General features: G+C 40.6%; 1 protein-coding gene across 1 annotated transcript; it reads right to left on the reverse strand.

The window, feature by feature from the left end:
- Positions 1–667: 667 nt before the first annotated feature.
- Positions 668–22,074, reverse strand: PTGFR (prostaglandin F receptor). Its single transcript, XM_056845156.1, has 2 exons — positions 21,231–22,074; positions 668–1,034 (listed from the first exon to the last, which is right to left on the reverse strand). Exons 1-2 carry the CDS (start codon positions 22,017–22,019, stop codon positions 729–731), a joined length of 1,095 nt encoding a protein of 364 aa, XP_056701134.1. The 5' UTR covers positions 22,020–22,074; the 3' UTR covers positions 668–728.
- Positions 22,075–22,524: the final 450 nt, after the last annotated feature.

The raw sequence follows: 22,524 nt of genomic DNA on the forward strand, positions 1-22,524 counted from the left end.
TAAAGATGTTAAGACATATAATCATGGATTCTCGTATTTATAGCTAAGACTTAAACTTTGTAACTTTTGCTACTCACACTTGACAGGCTTGGGTGCTACATTTGCCTTATATTTTACTAGCTAAACAGATTTTCTTGCTACCCTTTAAATATGTAGTAACCTTCTCTTCCTTTTCACAACAGAATACCTACCTCAAAATATATTTTCTGAATAAGTGCACTATGAGCCTGAATTAGTCAAAGTTAAGCATCATTTATTTCACTGTGAGAAATAAACACTTCTTAAATCACTTCCGCTGAAGTAAATGGGACTTCTAAATTCTTATCTTAGTTGGTTTGTGTCTGCATTCTTTTTAAAAACCTAACGCTATTATTTTCAAAAGGGTTTCAGGAGCTGTTAATATGATCCTATATTTTTAATGTTTTGATTTTAGCAAAGATTTTAATTGTCTTGTGTACAGTAATTTTTGATAGAAGCTTTTCCATTCTGTTATATAGTCCTGGGTTTTGGCACTACATTGTGAAAGACAGGATTACATAAACCATCTCCTTAAAAAGTAAATTTGGAAGGTGACTACCTTGTAATAACAACTCCAGACTGGTAAACATCGAGAAAAGAAGCCAAATTCTTGTTTAGAAAAACCAGAAAATACTAGCTCATTCACACCCTATCAAATATTGAGGTGCTTCATCATCATTACCCTTATTTTAAATTCTCTGTAATACATTTTATTGCCCTGCTGAACTGAGTGGCTGCTGATTCATTTGCTTGGAAGTAACTGGTGAATCAGAAATTGCTGCAATTTTTAAAGAATTTTTAATGGAGCTGAGTTCCCACATATGTAAGTTAATGAGGTGCACACCACAACATCTCCTAGCGATCTTGAAGAGTTTTTTAAGAACAGCTTTTCTTAGAAGAATATATACCCACGGATCTAAAATTTGATTCCATGTTGCCATTCGGAGAGCAAAAAGTATTGTTTCACAGGATTCCCGGGAATGATTTTCATTTATTCCAATACTGGCCATGGTCACCTAGAAAAATGAAACATGTTCTATTATGGATCAAATACAACATCACAATCTTAAACACTGAAACAGTTTCAGTTTCACTGAAACAGGAAAGAAAATACCAAGACTACGGTTACACAGCCCGGATAACCTACAAGTACCAATGAATTCTGACCGTGAAAGCCTTCGACAATATACTGAAACAGTTATTTGAAAATTACCCTTGATATGGGATTAACAGTGCACTCCTAAGAAAATTTATTTGGAGTAAGCTCCATTAAATAAACCTGAATAGGGTTTTGAGGAGACCTGTTTAGAGTTGCTCTCTTAGAAATACATCATCCTAAAGACCTCATAACATGTGTATCCATGACAACTGAAACTACAGAATATTTAGAGACCTACTAATGAAACAGGGTAAGAGTAGACCAGTCTGCAAAGTTACCATCTTGTGCTTGACCAACAAAGAACATGACAAATTTCAGCTATGATGGCCTCCAGGAATAACATGTTAAGCAAACAGTAATTTTGCCAGTGTTGGGGCCAGTCTTGTGTAACAATATTCTTCAATCCACATTTTGTGGTCTGTCTGATTGTAGTGCCCTCTGGGGGCAAGGAGACATCCTGCCAGGCAGTTCGTTGCTGGGTAGTTTACCACACCAATTCACTGAGCTTGCCCATTGGCCTGTAGTATCTACAAGGTACAATGCTAACAGAACCTCAAATTAGGGAATTTTAGAGGTGAATCTACTGACATTGTTTGAAACAATAGTGTCTAGGATTGCATGAAATGCAGATAACTGACAGTTATGGCTGCAACTGATGCTCAGGCCTGGAATCATTTTGCATATGAGTCCACAAGCATTAAAAAGTTCTGAAAAGGTCCAGCAAAGTAAATGTAGATGCATGACAAGAATCTCTGGGACATTTCCCAACCTAATACAGCTGGTTTAGGATGATTATGGTGGTGAATTTGTCAAGTACTGCACTCTTACAACTTTTTCTGTGCTTTTGTCCATCTATGACCTGGATGGCCCAGGCTAGCCTGATCTCGTCAGATCTCAGAAGCTAAGCAGGGTCAGCCCTGTTTAGTATTTGGATGGGGGACCACCAAGGAATACCAGGGTTGCTGTGCAGAGGAAGGCACTGGCAAACCACCTCTGTTAGTCTCTTGCCATGAAAACCCCAAAAGGGGTCGCCATAAGTCAGCTGTGAGTTGAAGGCACTTCACACACACACACGGCTACCACACATAATTTACAACTCATGGTTTCATCTGCATGGTAACTGGGTGTGCTGCATACAGTCTTCATAGTGTAAAACAGTGTCAGATTCTTCCTCCTGGGGGTCAGCGTCTGGGCATGCATTCCCTTCAGTTTCTCCCGTTTTGGCAGGACACCTCATAGAAGCCTCAGAAATGTGAGTAGGAGGTTTTAGCCCAACCTATGTCCTCTCTCCCTTATGTTTGGCTACTCCTCCAGCTACCAGGGTGTGGCTGCCTAGCTTCCTTCTCAGACACCTGAGCAACCACCTAATAGAGAGGTCTCTCAGAGATTATAAAGGGATGACCTTTACAAGAACATGGGGTCATCTTTGGCCTGCCCTCGGCCTATCCCTATATCCTTTCTTTACTGCTGTCATGTTTCCCCCAGCCTACCTCCAGGTTCTCACCACCAGAGTCTGTCCCTGCTGGGCACCCTTCTGAAGCTGTCCTCCATTACCCTCCCCAGCTGCTGGTCCCCATGAGGCCCAAGCCTGGCTCACCCAGCCTTTCCTCACTTGCTGCCTCCTTATGTGTCAGTCACCACCAGCTCCCTAATGGGCAATCCTCCAAGGCTCCTCCCCATTTGTCCCCAGGCTTCTGTAGTTAGCAAGCTTCCTCTGCCTGCCCTATAGCTTCAGGGAATGTGGAAAAGCCAATGGGAGATTCCCCAACAGAGCTGGAGCCACTATCCTCCAATTCTGCTTCCTGACATTGGGGGAAGGTGGGGAGGATACCGTCTACCCTCCCAACCAGGGCAAGCTCTTGATTGGTGCATGGAGTTTTTCCAGCCGCGAGGAGGTTTTGGCGGGGCCAAAACCTCCTTTGGAGGCAGCACAGCCGCGTTGCCGCCAAAAACTGGCACAGGCATTCCTCTCAGGATTGTACTTTACATCATCAAAGTATGGAACAGTCCCTGAGATTCCTGGTAGCAATGTTTCCATAAACAATTAGAAAATTCTGGATTTAAAAAAATGTCTTATTAATTGTGCACTTGTAATTGCCACAGCTGCAAACACTGACATTTCAGGACAGGAAATATAAGCATGGGCCAGCCTGTTAGCACAAGTAGCTCAGAGATGACCTGAGTACTAATGCAATCTAGTTCTCCAACAATCTTTGGGATCAGTGCAAAGGGTCTTCAAGCCTTCATAAAAATGGGTGCTACTGCGAGATTCTTGTTGAAAGTCCTGGGTGTATCTCTGAAAGCTCCTAATTATTCTGGAAATACCTGAATTAACTTGTATGCAAGCTTTCCCAGTCTTTCTGTGTAAACAGTTTGCACACTACGAACACTGATTCCCAACAGTATGAAATCATTCCTTACCAGAATTATTTCTGCATTATTCATTAGTGAGTATAAGCAATAAAGTGTTGCACACACTCATATTGGACATTTACATGGCAGGTTCCAATAGTTTCAACAGTATGTCAATTGCAGACATAAATATCACATGCTAGTTTCAGTGAGAAAGTAAGTAAGTAAAAGTGCAATCCTAAACAAAGTTATACCCTTCTAAGGCCATTAACCTCAGTGGATTTAGAAGGTTAACTCTGTTCAGACTCCACAGCAAGTGAGAAGAATTAAGTTTAGAAATACTGGGTACCATGCATCAAAAGGGGACCAAACAGATAATCTGTTAGTCAAGGGCAGTTTCGGAGAAGCAGACACTCACAAACTTGTTTGTTCCCAAAAACATTCAAACATGAGACTTATCCTGAGTATTAACTATACAATTATCCTGAGCACTAACTGTACAGTTTCGTGTATTATGCTATTGATAATAAAATCTATGAGATTATTTTAACTATAGTACTCAATGACTGAGTTATAAACTGACTCAAATCAGCAGCATCAATCATAGCATCCAACATAAAAGAAAATAGTATGTCAAGCCATTAAAGGACCTTTCACTGAATTTACTATGCCCACCACTTTTTAAGCAGATATATAAATTATTCAACTTTCATGACTGTTGATGAAGATTCACAGCAGTCAGCAAAACAATGAAACTACAATCTGAAATATGTGTACTAGCTTGTTTGATCTCACTTAAAAACAAAACAAAGCTTTTAAAAGCTAATATAGGTTGCATTGGGCTAAATGTGCTTTTAGCAATGTAGCCAATTCAGCAAATATCTGAAAGAATGGAAAAGCATAAGAACCCCAAGATGCTGGCTGATTCATATCAGATTTTTACTTGTAATTATCAATTTTAGACACAGATACAGTAGCAGGAAAATAAACCCTTTCCTTTTAAGCATACAGAAAAAGCAGAGTCTGGCCTCAGTAAGGTGCCGGAGGTGCCTTTTTGAAGTCCAGGTCATCTTCATATCCCAAAACATTGTGTTGTGGGAATAGCACAACAATGTGGCATTCATATTTTCAACCAAAAAACTATCTGCAAAATTCAGACAACATAGAAGGCATACATTAATCTATGTCTCTTTTAGATATAGTTTTATGTCTAAAAAAAGAAGAAAGGTTTGAAGTTGGAGAAATGGGTTGAATCACGGTGCACTAAGGTTTTCTGCATGGGCATGGCAAACAATGAAAAATGAGGTAAGGACCTACCATGTCTGGCATCCCTGACATCACAATGTCACTTCTGGTAGGAGCCAGAAGTGACGTCGACACGCTAGAGCAATACTCTGGCAGGCATCCAAAACTCTATTGGTACTATAGAGAGTCAAGGAAACGCTAGAGCATCATCCTGACACATTGAAATCACTTTGAGTTCACACCAGAAGAAACATTGCAACTCAGGGGCACTATTTCCCCCTTCTCATTTTTCCTCCACCAGCCAGTTGTGTAGCAACGGGGAAGGGGGCCCATACCAAATGATCTCCCCCCCCCCACAGGTTGGTACCCAATTAATAAAGAAACTTCAAGAACACACTTTTCAGTCAGGTTAGCCATCAACAGAAGAAAGAAGGCCAGGAGCTTGATTTGAAGTAACTGCTTATTTCTTTGCAGGTATGTGGTGGGCCTGAAGGAATTACATTTTTTTTCTTTTAGCAGTATTCTAAAAGAGATTTTCCAGTTGTTGGTTGACTTGGAGTTAGGATTTTGTTTAAAAGAGTGCACAGCTTTTCATCCTTTGAATCAGTCTGGCCAGCAGCTAGGGTTGCCAGGCTCCAGCTGGGGCCTGGAATTCTCCCAGAATTATAACTGTCTTCCAGACTAGAGATCAGTTCCCCTGAAGGAAATGGCAGCTTTGTAAGGTGGAATATATGTCATCACATCCACACTGAGCTTGCTCTCCTCCACAAATTCTGCTGTCTGGAGGTTCTGCCCCCAAATCTCCAGGAGTTTTCCAAGCTACAGTAGGCAACCCCAAAACCAGCAGCAACAGCTAAAAGGCTGGGCCTTGAATTGACTATAGTAAAAACTGTAGTGTTTGGGGGGGGGGGATTCCTAGAGCACTGTGATGACATCACTTCAGTTTTTAGCTAGAAATTATGCCATGTCATTGCGCAACACTGTTCCTGCCTGTCCCTCTCCCCCAACCTTCCCCACATCCAATATCTTAAAATTTCTGGGAATAACATCCCCTCGACACAAACACACCTTTGAAAATGAGGAAAACAATCCTGACATAAAGGGAAGTAGAGACTGGTCTGAACACCTTCTCTAAAATCCATGGGAACATTTTTTACTGCAGATGCTTTAATTGCAAACATTGTCCAAATATTCTGCTTTTCTAGACTTCTCTGACATAGACATTACTTATTCATTAGCATGATTGTACTGTGTATGAACCTGAAACCTTCAGCCGGAGCATTATTTCCAGAAGATGTAATACTGTGCTGTTTTACCTATACGTTTTTTTAAAAGCAACAACACCATGCCCATTTTTTTATCTACAATTTTATAGTTCCTTAAAACTGATTGTCACAAAACTGCTGGCAGCAGCATACCTATTGGATTGCAATAAAAGTGTCATAATATGTAAAAGGAAGATGTAAGTTATTGTTGCCGCAGAAGCAGTCTGTAATTACATGTTTTATTTGATTTCTTTTTCTATTTTATTCTGTTGGAGGGCAGCCTTTCTAAGGAATCATGTAACGAAGACATAGCTGCTTCCATGTCTACTATTTTTCTGCATTCAGAGTAAACCGTTCTTGTTTCTAACCACAATAGATTTCATTACTTATTTTAAAACTACAATAGACAGGATATTTTGCTGATCTCAAGAAGAAGTTATACTGAAGGTGAAGAAGTTATGCCCACATATAATGGGAAAAGTGCAGAGTCCTGATAGCTAAATAATATAATATGGGGAGTTGTTTGTTTACTTGCTTGCTTGATTTACAAGACAATGAAGGAGTGGAATAGTGGCTGTTTTATAAAGTCAATCCTTGTCCACATTTCATTGGTACTTGAGCTACACAATGCTACAGAATGAACTGAAAAATGTCCTACCATACTCCCAACTCAGAATATAAAGGTAAAACATGTAAGGGCAGGATCCTAGGCAAGGTGCTTAAATACTTTCCTGTTCTCATTACTAGTAGCAAGGGTAATGGGAGGAGATGGCCCAAGACATGGGCATAGGTTTCTAACTGCTGTGTACAAGGAGGCATAATTGGGTTGGTGAGATGGCTGGATATTTCTGGTGCTGTTTATTTTCATTGCTAAGTTTGTTTTATGGTTTGTTTGATGTTTTATGCACTAAGGATATTTTAGAATGTTGTACGGTTTTTATGTGAGCCATCACAAGGGTCCTTGATGGGAGAAAAGGACAGAGCAACAAATACATGGTGCATTTTTTTCATTCACTGGAATCTCCACGGAGACTATAGAGCTATGGCTTATGGTCTTATGATGAACCAGTGATAAATGTCATCTTGCTGATCATGCTGAGGTTGCTGAACTATTTAGTCTGAATATTCTTGCCAATCCAGATGAGGGTTTACTGGTTAGCCCGCTGTAGCCTTTCCTGAGCAGAAAAGATGTGACCACTGTGGTATGTGCCCTGGTTACATCTAAGTTAGACCACTGCAATGCACTCTATGTGGAGCTATCCTTGAGAAGTGTCCAGAAACTTCAATTGGTGTAGAATCTTGTATTCAGGATGCTGACTAGAATGGGTCATAGGGATCATATCACTCCAGTCTTGGCCCAACTACACTGGCTCCCACTCGTGTTCCCAGGCACAATTCAAGAAGAGTTGGTTTTTATACCCCAATTTTCTCAACCTTTACGGAGTCTTAAACTGCCTTATAATCACCTTCCCTTTCTCTCACAACAGACACCTTGTGAGGTTGGTGGGGTTGAGAGAGTTCAGAGAACTGTGACTAGCCCAAGGTTACCCAGAAGGCTTCATGTGTAAGAGTGGGGAATCAAACCTGGTTCTCCAGATTAGAATCCACTGGTCTTAACCACTACACCATGCTGGCTCAAGGTGGTGGAGTTGACCTTTAAAGCCTTATATGCTTTGGGACCAACATACTTGAAGGACCACCTACTCCCTTATGAACCTACTCGACCACTACAGTCATCTTCCGAGGCCCTCCTTCGGGGGCCTCCACTTTCTGATATTAGACAAGTGGCAACCCAGAAGATGGACTTGCAATTGTGGCACCAAAGCTCTGGAACTCATTCCACAGGGAGACTCATCTGTCTGCTCTTGCTACCATCTTCCGCCAGAAGGTAAAGACTTCTTTGTTTCATTTGCTGTACTTGCAAGCACACCATAGTACTCTAAGATTTGGGAGGTTTATTTGTGTTCTCCATATCTCCAATTAATTTTTCCTCTCCATGATGATGTGTTACTCAACATCCAGATCCTAAGTAATTTGCAGTGCTAGGAATACAATGAGTAGATGTGGATATAGTAGGCACACAAACCTTACACCAACTTAATGTCCTAGCAGCTACTAACATGGGGCGGGGGGCGGGGTGATGAGACAGACACAGGCCTATAGTATTTTTTGTATGTGAAAAATTATCCAAAACAACCAGATGAATACACATATGTTATCCTTATTCTTTGCAAAATAGCAATGTACAATGTCATACTTTAGACAGATCATTTAGCATTTCACATGAAGCTAGAAATTAACAGTGTATTCCTGAGCCTGTGGTGGCCAGGGATTGCGTGGAGGAGGCGCCACCGCACCACCTCCACAATGGTTTCCCAGCTGCCAAAAATATTTAAAAAGCCTTTAAAAGGCTTTTAAAATTTTAAACGGGGCTTTTTGCCCCATAGAGAAGAGTGAGGTTGCGCCAGCAAAAAAGCTGGTGCAGCCTCACTCTTCTCCCCGCCGGCCTACCCAGGATGAAAGGGAAGAGGAAGCTGCCTACAGTCAGCTCCTCCTCCCGGAACGCCCCAGGAGTGCCTGCCGGGATGCCCCCCGGAATGCCGGCGCGGGCCTTTACGCTGGTGGGACGCCAGTAGAAGGCCCCGCCACGTTCCGGGGTAGTGCTGCCACAGCAGCACCCAGTGACCAGCATCCGGGCTACCACGCCGGCACTGGGGCCACTAACGCCGATGCAGCGCCTTCCCTGCCTCCTAAGAGCTTTCGACTTGGAGGCTCAGGAATGTGCTGTTAGTACTTCAGTTATACTGTATCAAATTATAAAGAAAATTATAATCAAAGAAATCTATGAATGACTCACTTCATTCAGCTATCTGCAGAATAAATTGCTTGGGGGGGCAGGTAATGTAGAAGGCTCAGCTCTTGGCTGTAAACTTCATGTTGGCAGCCATTATGTAAATAAATGTGTACATGAATGTGTGTGAGAAGACATTTAGCGAGTGTAACTGTAAAACTTCATAAGATTCAACAGTAGCCTACACCAGTACAGAAACTATGAAACAATTTATGGCCAGCAGGTGGAGTTTTAAAGACAGCATTTTATTAATAGAAAGTCTGATTTTAAAAAATATGATAGATGGATTATACTAACCCTGAATAAAACTATTAGAAGTAGAAATTTCTCCAGTTTTATCCTAATTGAATTTTCACCAAAGAGTGATACTTTCAGTGCAACCCTAAACAGTTACCTGAATCTAAGCCCACAGAAATCAAAGGTCTTAGACTGGAGGAACTCAGAACAGGAATACACTGTTAATTGAAAGGAGATGTACAATAAATAAACCAGTGGGCCAGTGAATCAGTATTATAGTACCCAGTTGGAGAACATAAATTGATTCAATTTTAATTGCTAAAAAGTAAATTAATCTGACCATAAATCTTGAACTACTGAACTATGAAAATATTTCATCGTGAGGAAAGATGGAAAAATCTGTTATCATTTAAATGTGTTTTACAGCCCATTCCTGACTTGAAAGGACGAAAGTCCTTAGGAGGCCAGGAAGAGGCTGCACCACCATTCGTGCCCCCTGGGCCAGCGCCCCCACTGCAAAGCCCTGCACCAGCATCCCAAGGGGCGTTCCCAGGGCGTGCTGGGGGGCAAAGCTGCTGGGAGACAGCTTCCTATCCCCTTTTGCCCTGGGTACGCCGACTAAAAGAATAGCATTGCTGCGCCAGCTTTTTGCTGGCACAGCCTTGCTGTTTTCAATGGGGCAAAATGCTCCATTTTCAAAAAGAAAAAAAAACCTTTAAAAGGCTTTTTAAAGCCTTTCAGCCGCAGGGGAATGGCTTTGGAGGTGCTGCAGCAGCGTCGCAGTCATGCTGTCCCTGGCCATCGAAGGCTCAGGAATAGGCAGTCCATTTTCTTTCATTCTACAACTGATGATTCACTGGAACTTCCTTCCCCTCTGCCTTGTTTTTAAACATTTGCTATTCAACTGGAATTTCTAAATAAATTGTTAATGCTACCCTCCTATAGCTGTGAAGTGTGATTTGTGTAATGCCGTACTCTGTATTTAACCCTTTTTATTTATCTGTTAAGACAACCAGTCAGTTACTAGTTACTAGTTAGCTGCTTACACACACCTAAATTACTATCCATGGCAAACTGACACACACCTGAATTACTATCCATGGCAAACTGACAACCTGAAAGATAAAAAGAAACAAAATCTCTTCTAATTTACAAAAGCTTTTCTGCCAGCCTGTTTAGAGGCAATTCTTACAGAATGAAAGTAATTAACAAGTCTTTTTAAGAATGAAGAAAGAACAATTAGGGACCCATTATGGGGGGCTCTCTTCCCCTCTTAGCTTTCTTCCCACCCCTTTGCTGCTGCCAGGCCCACTGTGGCTTCCTCCCCCCTTCACCATCAGTGATGCTGCCAGGCTCGCTGCAGCTCCCAGTCACACCCCACCATCTGTGACATGTCAGCCCTGTCACAGTTTCTGGCCACCTCACAACCATTGGTGAAGATGCTGGTCCCACTGCAGCTCCCAGATACCACCACCCACTATTGATGAAAGAGGTAGGTGTGTTGTCTGCACATGCGCCAACAATGCTTTTGGTTTTAGGAGGAATTAACCCCCCCCCCATGTCATATTTTAATTATTGCAGATTTTTCTGTAAAGCCAGGGGGAGGTCTCCCAAGTTTGCTGAACTATCTGGTTTATGCCAATGTGGCCACAATCCGCAGATTTAAGTATCCACAGATTAGGCCACATTTGACTATTACAGTATAAGATCCGGTGGAAATAAAATGTGGATGAGTGGAGGGATTTGGGAAGACTGCCTTTAAGCGTGGTTTCTTCTTTTATGGAAGCATGTAAAGATAAAGTAGGAAACATATTAAAAAGGAAACTGGTTTAGGAAAAACATTCATTGCATTGGATTTTACAGAACCACAAATGGAGCAACTTCACAAATGAAGCATTTGCCAACGCCCCCTCCCTAATACAGTTCTCTGTACACCCTCTGTCATTCCTGAAAGCTGAGAGACTCTCAAGAATGGCATTGGATTCAGCAGCCAGAAAAATAAAGGAACAGAAATCCCACACTCACCTGTTGTACAAATCTTTGAAAAACATATGTACAACATGTGCATGTGAAAAATCTGTGACAGTTTTGCCCATTTCCCCCTCCTCACTGCAGATGTTTGTTTCATTAAAATGAAAAGGACACATGTATGCAATACTACAGAATGAGCTGATTGAGTGAATGGATGATACTAAATGATACTAAACTATCAACTGAAAAAGTTTATTAACAGTGCAGTCCTAAGCAACATTATACCCTTTCCTTAGAAGGATGTAACTCTATTTTGGATTGCATTGTAATTCTTGTACTTTGCTTGGGGATGGATGGCAGGACATTGGAAATGGATGACATTACCAGAAAACACTGACTTGGAATGCCAGTCTTCTTCTATAAAATAAAGGTCACAACCTAGCCAAAGTTAAATATTTCACATAACATTTCCAATAATTTGAAATGCTTATTTTGTACTTGTAAAAGAGAGAGAGAGAGAGAGAGAGAGAGACCGACCTGAAGGCAACTGTTAGTTACCATAGACAACTAGATGAGTAGCTATTCACAAGCTTAGACCATTCAGAAAACATAACAATGTTCTAAAAATAATATTAATTTAAACATTAGCAAGAACTATAAAGGAATTTTCTATTATGACAATATATTTTATAACCTCTCCAACATTATAATGTTGAAATGGTATGATTTGTCATTTTGTTCTTCCTTCCAATTTTCCTTTCCATGAAATTAGGAAGCAACAGTGTGTGAACAAATAAGGATACATAGGTGTCAGTGATCTCTCAAAATAACAAGTGTCAGATCCTACAGTGTACTGGCCCTCCAATATCTCCTCTCGTCTTCTTCAAAAAAATCTTTGTTTCCTTTCTTTGTGTAACACATAATTAGGTTCTTGTAAGGAATATGGATTTGATTCATATAGTAGAAAAAGTGAGAATTGTAATTACTTTTTTTTGCTTCTTCAATGTCAAATTAATGTTTTTCCTTTAAAAAAAGTCATTTCATAATAACATCTTTCCTCAAATGCATTCTTTTTCTTACTCCATTATTCTGCCACTTTCTCTTTATAATCCAGACTAAAAAAAATCTGCCAGTGCAAAAGAGATCTTCAAACTAACAAAAGGTGGCAATGAGAGAGGCAATTTTCCTACTCAAGATTCATAAAAAGTAAAAAAAAATCTTCAAGGTTTTGGGATCGTAGAACATTTCTCTTTTTCTTAATTCTGTGATGGGAATGCCTTGCACAAAACCAACTAGATTAATTTTTTTTAAAACCCACTAACATATTATTCATTCAAAAGGTCTCTGATCTTTCTATCAAATGGAGATGTTGCTTGCAAAATAACTAGTGGGGGGGGCAGGGGGGGGGAAGACAGAGAAATAAGAATGCTTTAATAAGCAGACAAGTAAAAGACCAGTGCGTCCGGAGAAAAAAATGGTGTGATTGCAAAAATGATGGGATTATTGTATGGATTATTTTTAACTAATAAATTATATACTGTACTAAAATTAAAATTATACAAACACATACACAGGATAAACTAAGAATGCCTTCTTAGTAAATGAATTATATAGCAAAAGCTTTGTTATTTAGCACATGATTATAGCACTCAATTCAGGCAAGCCCAAGAGGACAAGCTCCTCCCCCTCAGACATCCTACTCCTGTCCCTTCAGGGGCATGTATACCCCATTCCTGCCTCTTTGAGGAGACTTTCCCATGGAATTCCCATTTGGGCAGGGTTTGGTTGCTCTGGATTCCTCTGGATATTGGGAGGGGGGGCAGAGCAATAAACTTGTGTACCTGGCACATCTGATTAACCAGCAACCTGAGTACCAGATAACAAAGCTTTTTCTGTATTACAGAAACTTTGTTCACTCGTTGGTTCTTAATTTTATCACCATTCCTGAACCAAACTCCAACAAAGGTCTACCCTTTTAGATTTCAGCTGTCATCAACCAGACAATCATATGAAGCATAAGCAGCAGCCAAATGATAATCCCTTCTCTGAGATATATTTTTACTGCACATCTTCTGATTCTTGAGAGCTGTTTCAGAGCTAATATTTGGCTGAAAAGTGGGATAAAATAAATAAATAAAGCTAATGTGGTATAGTAGTTAAGGTGTTGGATTAAGATCTGGGAAACCCAGGTTTGAATCCCCAGTCTGCCATGGAATCTTGCTGGTTGCCTCGACCCTGGCTAGTATTTGGATGGGAGACCTCCAAGGAATACCACGGGCATGATGTGGAATTAGGCAATGGCAAACCACCTCTGAATGTCTCTTACATTGAAAACCCTACGGGGTCTCCATAAGTCAGCTGTGACTTGGTGCCCAAAAAATCCAGCCTTAATACCATTTGGCATCTTCATTGTTCAGTGACTACATAAACAGAGGGTGACAGGATACTTGGCTAGTTGCCATATATGGTGATTCCAATCACTTTTACTTCAGGAAAGATAAAATCCTCAACTCAAAATTCTCAACTCAAAACCCATCAGAATCTCAAGCAATTTTCTTCCTGCTGGCAGCCACTTCTTACTGGGTACATAATGTATGGAACAGTTCGCTACACAGATTTCACTGTTCTGTGGAAAGTCTCTATAATCCCTATGAAGACCAACCGCAAAATTTATTAATGATGTTATTTTTGTAATCTAGGTGATATCAAGGTGCAGCAGCCATTAAAGGGAAGTTGTTTTATATTTTTTCTATGTGGCTGGTCTAACATGCAGACTGGGTATGACTATACAGTAATCAATTAAAAGAGATATACAGATAATGACAAGGATGTTCACTGGCAAATATGGAAACTGAAGTTCATAAACAATTGATAAGAATAAAACATTTTACATTGAAATTATATAGTATCAAGGCATAGGGTCACAAATTTCATGAAGCCATATTTAGAAAATGTATTATGAATCAGTCCTTATGTCTCAATCTGAAATAGATTTACCTGGATGAAAGTCCCACGCATTGAGAGAACTTGCATCCAAATTAGTCTATGACTGTAGCCTCAAATGAATACTGAACCTACAGCCTAATATTCTTAAATGCTACACACATGCATATTAAGAAATAATCTCTCCTCCAATTATCCCACTGTCAAACTAACGAAGTGTATATGAATATAGTATTTTAATCATAATGAAAATAATAACATATTTTATATGTTTAAATAGGAACACTTACAGATGCCAGGTGGTAAATGATACACTGTAAATTCATTTCTGCTTTGTTTAAAACACGGATGTAAGATTTGAGGCAGGGAGACCACAAGTGGTCCACAAGACATTTTTCCCTTAGCCAGAAGACATCTGTTTGTAGTTGTTGGCACCTCAGCTTTCATTTGAAAATCATAGTGATTTTCTAGCACCCTGTGGTTAAAGAGAAGGTATTGAAAACATCACTGCAACATACATCCTAAGCAAACTGTAGGCTCTGAAACCACTGCTGGGTATACACTGTTAATGATCCAGCTTGTGTTGGGCCCACAGAGAAACTAGTTGCTTTACACCGAAAGATCAAAAGATACACTGAAAGACCAAAAGTAGATTAGCAATTCTATCCGCATCAAGAAATGAACTACACAGTCCCAATCTTCCTTGCTTGTCTAGTATTGTTAACAATCAAACTATGGCCAGGTTTACATAATTTATTGAAGGTTTTAGCAAGCCAGTTCTTCAAAGTCATTTATTATATAATATTCATTTGATCCACTGTCCTCTTTCATGACAAAATAATCAAGAAAGGTGCCTAAGGCTTAGTTCTACGCTACACTCCCCTCATTCACACCTAATCCTCAAGGGCAGAAAAGGGGCTCTGTTTATGAAATCAGAATGCATGTATTAGAAGACTGTTAGAAGGAAAGGAGTTAAAAGGTCATACTGAAACAAATCCATAGTCCTAGAAGCACAGCAATAATGTATGCCTTTTGTTTCTAATGCAAACAGGGCTCTCCAACCTGCAGGCATCATTGAAATTCTGACACAGGGTGGTGGGTGTAACCACAAAATGGAGGAAAAACCAGTCACAAAATGACATGGAGTGAGGTCATACATAACTCTACCAATAAGTCTTTAACATTTCAGGCAGAAACACTGTTTTACAGGACGCTTTTAAAAATGAACATACTGTTTTAACATACCGTATTTTCTTGCATACATACAGCTTACCTTCAGCCACTCAGCGAAGATCCTTGTGCTGTGGTGGCAGCTGCTCCCAAAGCAACATTAAAAAAAAAATCTGCACAGTCAGCTCTCTAATGGCCAATCAAAGCACGACTGAGCAAAAGCCCCATCTGGCCCTGCCCACTTTCTAAAAACACTTGGCGGGTGCCAAGAAAGGTGTTGGCAGGCAAAGGCTATTATAACAAATAAAGTAAAAGTGCAACAAGCAACATGGTTGCAAAGTTGCCTGATTCTTCAAACTACTGTATAAAAGAAAGGTTAGGTTAAATTTACTAACGGCATTCAAATTAGTTCTATGATCCAAGTATAACATCAGCTGTGGCCAAGTATCTCTCCACCATATTTTCCTTAAATAGAAAAAATAAAAAACTCCCCACTAACTGCTCAAGACCTGTGGGTCATGGGAGCTTGGAAGAAAGGGAAAAATTAGCTCTGCAGTAAATGTTTTTATTCCCAGATTGTCATATTTTTTAAAATGACTGAGTTGAAAGAAACACCAGATTTCTTGAATTTATCTGCAGCATACATACACCTTGCTTATACTTCAATAACAAACGGTCCCTGTCTAATACTGCTAAATTTCTGCAGACATACCTTTTCTTTCATAACTTTTGTAATAATTCTGAAAGAGCCAGCATGGTATAGTGGTTAAGAGCAGCGGACTCTAATCTAGAGAACCAGGTTTGATTCCCCACTCCTCCTCAAGAAGCCTCCTCAAGAACCAGGTGTGATTCCCCACTCCTCAAGAAACCTTGGGCTTGTCACAGTTTTCTCAGAACTCTCTCAGCCCCATCTACCTCACAACATGTTTGTTGTGGGGAAGGGAAGGATGCCAATTTTAAGCCCCCTTGAGACTCTTTAAGGTAGAGAAAAGGGGGTATAAAAACCAACCCTTCTAATAATTTACTTAATTTTTTATTGTTCCAGAATCTTATTTCTTTATCCTTCACAATCTTTTGGGGAGGTCAATATTATACCCATTTTACAGGCAAGACAGACAGACAGACACAGGGCGGGAGGGGAGGACTTGCTCAAAACCTGTAAGTGAGCAGTGATTTGAATTGAATCCATTGGCTTTAAATCATTTCCAAGTTAAAACATCTACCGTCATTTTCCAGAAATACTTAAAATCAAATTAGACACAATTCTAGTTTCAATTGATTTTTCAAAAGGTGAAGTCAATGCCCCATGCTCCTGGCATCTTCTTGTCCAGCTCCATGAAGCTCCTATGGCCAGAGAAGTGAGAGAAGAGGGGGTTTCATTCAACACTCTGATCTTCCTCCTACTCTTCAGCCTTCCTCTTTCCTGGGTCAGGAGTGAAGGCCTGGCATATTCTCATAGTCCTGATTCCTCCCTCTTATAAAGGTCTTCCCCTAGTCTGCCTGCTGGACCTGCTGCTGCATCAGTTTCCAATTTGCCCGCCAGCTGTACAACAGGTTGGGCGCTAAAGGACCCACAATCCTTATTGTGGCCTCAAATAATATTTCAGGCTTGTCTGATTGCCTGTCTGGTGGTGATTGGCCCCCAATCCTCCCCTCTCGGCTCTGCTTCAGGTGGGGCTGGAATTGCTCTCCAATCTGGCCCCAAGGAAGGGTTGCCAACCTCCAGGTACTAGCTGGAGATCTCCTGCTATAACAACTGATCTCCAGCCAACAGAGATCAGTTCACCTGGAGAAAATGACTGCTTTGGCAATTGGACTCTATGGCATTGAAGTCCCTCCCCAAGCCCCGCCCTCCTCAGGCTCTGCCCCAAAAAACCTCCCGCTGATGACGAAGAGAGACCTGGCAACCCTACCCCAAGGGAATCCCAGAGGCCACTGCTGATCTGAAGCAGCTGCTGTTAAGCAAGACAATCTCCACCATCTCCTGACAGGATTACTTATTAAATGAATGAACCTTTTGGGTTGGGGCTATTGGGGCAAGGAAGGGTCTGTAACCCCTGTTCCCCCCATGCCATTTTTCCTACTCAGGGGGAAATAAATAGAGCCTTCTAATAACAGTTTTCACATGGCATGAAAAAGACAGAGAGGATTCTCAGTGAGTCCAATTAATTCAAACTGCAGTATTCAAAAATAAATGTAGACAATTCAATCAAAATTGTTTTTACCCCAAACTTATTCAATCCTTGTTCAATTTTAGTGCACTACACTGTGGTCAATAGTTTCTGCTTTGAACTATAATTAATAAGCAAAATAGGAACCTCTCTCTTTGTAACTCTTTAACCGTACTTTTAGAGTTAAAGCTGACTACACCAGATCCCTGACACCAGATACTCAATTTAAATACTACTCAATTAACAGATTTAGAGTCCAATCCTAAGCAGATCTGCTCTGCATCCTACTCAAGTCTATTCAGTGGTGCTTACTCCCAGGAATGTATTCTTAAGAGTGCACTGATTATTACTTTAGATCTTTTTAAATAATTCTTTAAACCATATTCTAATGTGATAAAGATTAACTCTGTATTCCATGGATTTCAAATCTGATTTGAATGTGTAACCATGAGTACAGAACTGTAAATACACACATACACACACATATGTATACAGACACCATGTAAGTTTACTCATGCTGCTATGGTTTTCCAAGCCATCAGAAAAGTCTTAGCAACCTGCATGCATTCAGCACAGTAAAAAAAAAAAACCACACACAAGCTGATTGTCTACAACTTTAGCTGAAAATGTACTCTTGGTTCACAATTAAGGAGCTCTGTTTCTACATTAGTATCTATTTTAGGGTCTAAAGGTAGATTAAGCATTTTTCTTGTCTACCCACCACCTAGTTCTCCAGTGGGCACCCCCCATGAGTTGGCAGAGGAGTTGCCAGATGTGACGCTGGAGACTCCTAGACTGATCATTCTGGGGAACTTCAACATTCATGATGAGGACACCTTGTTGGGCCCAGCTCAGGACTTTAGATACTTGTCTGTCTTGAGTCTCCCCCAAATCATGACTAGCCCAACACATGAAAGAGGTCATACCCTAGACTTTATTTTTTGCACTGAGCCTTTGAGGGAAGGTTTGGTTTCAGCTGGAGATTTGCCCTGAACCATGGTCTGACCACTACCTACTTAAAGCCAAGGTGAATGTAGATCCAATACCCCACATGGGAGAGGGCCTGGTTAAAATGGTCCACCAATGGAAATTCATGAATCCTACTAGATTCCAGAACGCTCTTGGGGATTTTAGTATCCCAAACGTGTTCTAGTGAGGCTGCAGTGGAAGTGGGGAACATGAAGCTCCTTGAAGCTATTGAAGAGATTGCCCCTCATCAACCTCTCCCACCTTCAGGACAAAATCCAGCCCTCTGGTTTACCACAGAGCTGGATGATCTGAAAAGGGTTGGGAGACGTCTATAATGACGCTGGTGGAGAGTCATACTGAATCTGACAGATCATGCTATAGAGCTCATTATATGACCTATGAAGTAGCTGTGATGGTGGCAAAGAAAAGTTACTTCTCTACTATTATAGTGTCAGCTAGTTCACATCCATCCCAATTGTTCAAGACAGCTCAGCATCTGCTGATGCTTAAATCTGAGCCTTTACTGTCCCAGGCACAGTCAATTAGCTATGATTCTTTTGTCAAGTTTTTTGCTGATAAACTATCAAAAATACTCACTGATCTGTTTGTCAGCTGTATCATAGGTACACCAGAAGAAAGGCTTACTACACTTCCTGGCTTATTTATAGATCATTTTAATCCTGTTTCCATGATAGATGTTAAGAAGATCTGTGGCTGTGGCTCACGAAAGCTCATACCCTACCTGGGATCTGTGACAGCCACTACTTGTACTCTGGACTCTTGCCCGTCCTGCCTGCTGAAATATAAGGGCCACATCAACAAACCTTTGGCATCTATGATAAATCAGTCCCTAACTCAGGGCACCTTCCTTCAGCCGTTTAAAGAGATAGTAATCTGCCTGCTACTTAAAAAAAACATCCCTACAGAAAAATGTTGTGGCCAATTATTGTCTGGTCTCTAAACTACCCTTTCTGGGCAAAGTGACTGAGAGAACAGTGGCAAGCCAACTTCAAGTCTTCTTGGATAACTCATCTGCTCTGAACCCTTTTCAGTCTGGCTTCAGGCCAGGCTATGGGACAGAGACAGTACTGCTAGCTTTAGCTGATGACCTCTGTCTGAGTGTAGTCAAAGGCTATATCTCTCTATTGATCTTATTGGATTTATCTACAGCCTTTGATCTGGCTGAGACACGTGGAGACAGAAGTAGCTATCAGGGGATGTGCCTTGAAACCATTCCTCATGGATCAGGCTCAAAGGGTTGCTACTGGAAACCAGTTGTCACCAGTGTGGGACCTGTCTTGTGGGGTTCCACAGGGCCCAACTCTATCCCCCATGCTTTTCAATCTCTACATAAACCTGTTATGTCAAATTATTCACAGTTTTGGGGTTGGCTGTCATCAATGTGCTGATGATACCCAGCTCTATATATCTTTATCCAAATCTCCCCATGATGCAGCAGATGTCCTAAATAGTTGCCTGGCTGTTCTGGTTAACTGGCTCAAATTGAACAAATAAAGTCTAAACCTTGAAAAGACAGAGATCATGCTGGTTGGTAAGGTGAAGGTCTTGAAGTACATTGTGCCCCCCCTTTTGATAGAGTGTAGCTGATCCATGCTGACTATGTTAAAAGCCTTGGGGTTATACTGGATCCAACGTTACTACTGGAAAAGCAAGTTAAGGCAGCTGCAAAAAAAAAAAAAGGCTTTCTTCTAACTCAGCCTAACCTGTAAGATAGCCCCTTACCTTGACACAGCTGATCTGGCCACCTGGACCCACACCACAGTAGCATCAAGATTAGACTAGTCTAATGCACTGTACATTGGTTTCCCCTCAAAATCATCTCAGAAACTCCAACCAGTGCAGAATGCTGCAGCTTGGACCATGCATATTACTCCCATTCTGCAGACACCCCATTGGGTGCCCATTTGTAAACGGACTCAGTTTAAGGCATTGGCTATCACATAAAAGGCCTTCATGACTTTGGTCCCTCTTATCTGTGGGACCACCTCTTCTCCCCCTATGCCCCACCATGACAGCATCACTGTGTAGGGCCTTATGTAAGTGCCAACCTGCAAATGGTAACAATCAACAACTGCCCATACATCTGCTTTCTCCGTTGTGACTCCCACCTTATGGAATTACTTGCTCAAGGAGGTCAGGAAGGCTCCCACGCTCCTGGCTTTCTGCAAACTATGCAAAACTGAATTATTCAATAGGACCTTTCTGCACAGGTAACAGGCTTGCACTGTACAAAATGGCTCACAAACGTACTTGGATAAATGATTAGGGACCATGGTCTATACTGCTTAGTGTAAGTAGAATCCTATTACGTAATGTTTGCACTGCTTAATGTATCATGTTAATACTTGGCTATGCTTCAGGGGTTTTTTTGGTTCTACAATCCTAAAGCATTGTTTATTGAATGTCCCATTTTGCTGATTATACTGACTCATTGTGTGCAATCTGCCTTGAGTCCCTGTGAGAAAGGCTGACTATAAATAATGTAAATAAATAAATGTTTAGGTCTTAATAATCCTATCACTGAGAGATTCAGTCCAAGAATTTAAGATGTCACACCATACCATGTTTTAAGATTATACACAAGTAGCATAATACAGCCAACATTAAGCATTTTTACATCTGATTCATTCTCTCCCATTGAACTCAATGGAACTAACTGTGTTCACCTTTCGCTGGATCAGGTCTATAGTGAAAACAGACTCATAGCCTTATGTACATTTGAAGAATGTACTCTTGAAACAATGAAGTGAGTTCTCAAGTAGGAAGCATCAAGACATGCCTATTATGCCTTTTTCAAATTTTAATAAAATCTCATACAAAGGCATACATTAAAATTGACAAAGATATTAAAGTCTTACCAGGAATGGACTCCAGCAAATGCAAGAGACACACATTATAGCCAACAGCTGTATGATCATCTCAAAATGATGAGATCTGCCTTGTCTATGTTGACTCTTAAATTTGACCCTCAAAAGTGTAATTCCTGTCACAGCATTGCACAAGAATGAAATACCAAGGGCCAGTAAACCTAAGCATGAAAAAAGTAGGAGGTAAAATCTGTCTTCCCAGTCTTCAACATGTTCTGTTTTATAGAAACACCAGGTCCTTGATGCCTGAATTTGATAGGCTCTCAACCTAAATATAGGCAGCAAAGCTATGAAAATAGCAAAAAGGCATACCATAGTCAAGATAATTTTTACATGTTTAGAAGTCATTTTTGTTGAATGAAATATTGGCTTTGTGACTCCTATGCAACGTTCAACGGCCATCACACTGCCCAGAAAAAGGGGACATAGTCCGAAGAATACCATACAGATGCCAAAAATGCTACAGAGAACATTTGACTGATTAAATCGGATCCAGTCTTTGTCAGATATATATACAAATACTGCAATGGTTCCAGTGATTAGATGACCCAGCAAGTCTGTGATAACCAGGCCACTTGCAAAAAGCAAAAAAGAGGCTTTTGATTTCTGTCTAAACCTCTGATAAGCCTTCATAAGAATTGCTATTGCAAGAGTGTTGGATAAAATTCCCACTGTCATAAAAATTATAGAAAAAATCACAGAGATCTTCTTTTCGGTGCGACAGGTTGCGTTGGAAAATATACCATTTCCAGCCAACACTGGTGATTTTGAACTGTTCATTGTCAGAAAGGTAAATTCAGCAGTCAAAATACTTCAGTAGTCAGGCAATCATCAGGCATCTGTAATACATTTTTAAAAGGTTGTTTAAAACACAAGAAATAGCATTTTGTTTTGCTCATCTCATCTTTCACATATAACTGAAACACCGAAGTTTTTATGACATCCAATCTGCACAGCTATTTTAGAGCACAATTGAGCACAATATTTTACAGCAGCAAGCAACTCTGTATAACAGAAAAAGTTAATACTGCAATCCTACACATTTATCAAACTTTTTCATCATGTATTTCCATTGACGGCACTGTCAAACCTCCCCATAAACAAAGTCTGCCTAGCAAACGTTGGGATGTGACGTCACCCCATGGGTCAGGAATGACCCGGTGCTTGCACAGGGGACCTTTACCTTTTTAATTCCATTTCGTAATGTATCTGCTAACACTAAACACATGTCAAAACTTGAAATGCTTAAACCAAACCTAAGAAATACATATATAATAACAGAATT

The sequence above is a fragment of the Euleptes europaea genome, chromosome 2 (genome assembly GCF_029931775.1).
Source record: "Euleptes europaea isolate rEulEur1 chromosome 2, rEulEur1.hap1, whole genome shotgun sequence".
NCBI lineage: Eukaryota > Metazoa > Chordata > Lepidosauria > Squamata > Sphaerodactylidae > Euleptes > Euleptes europaea.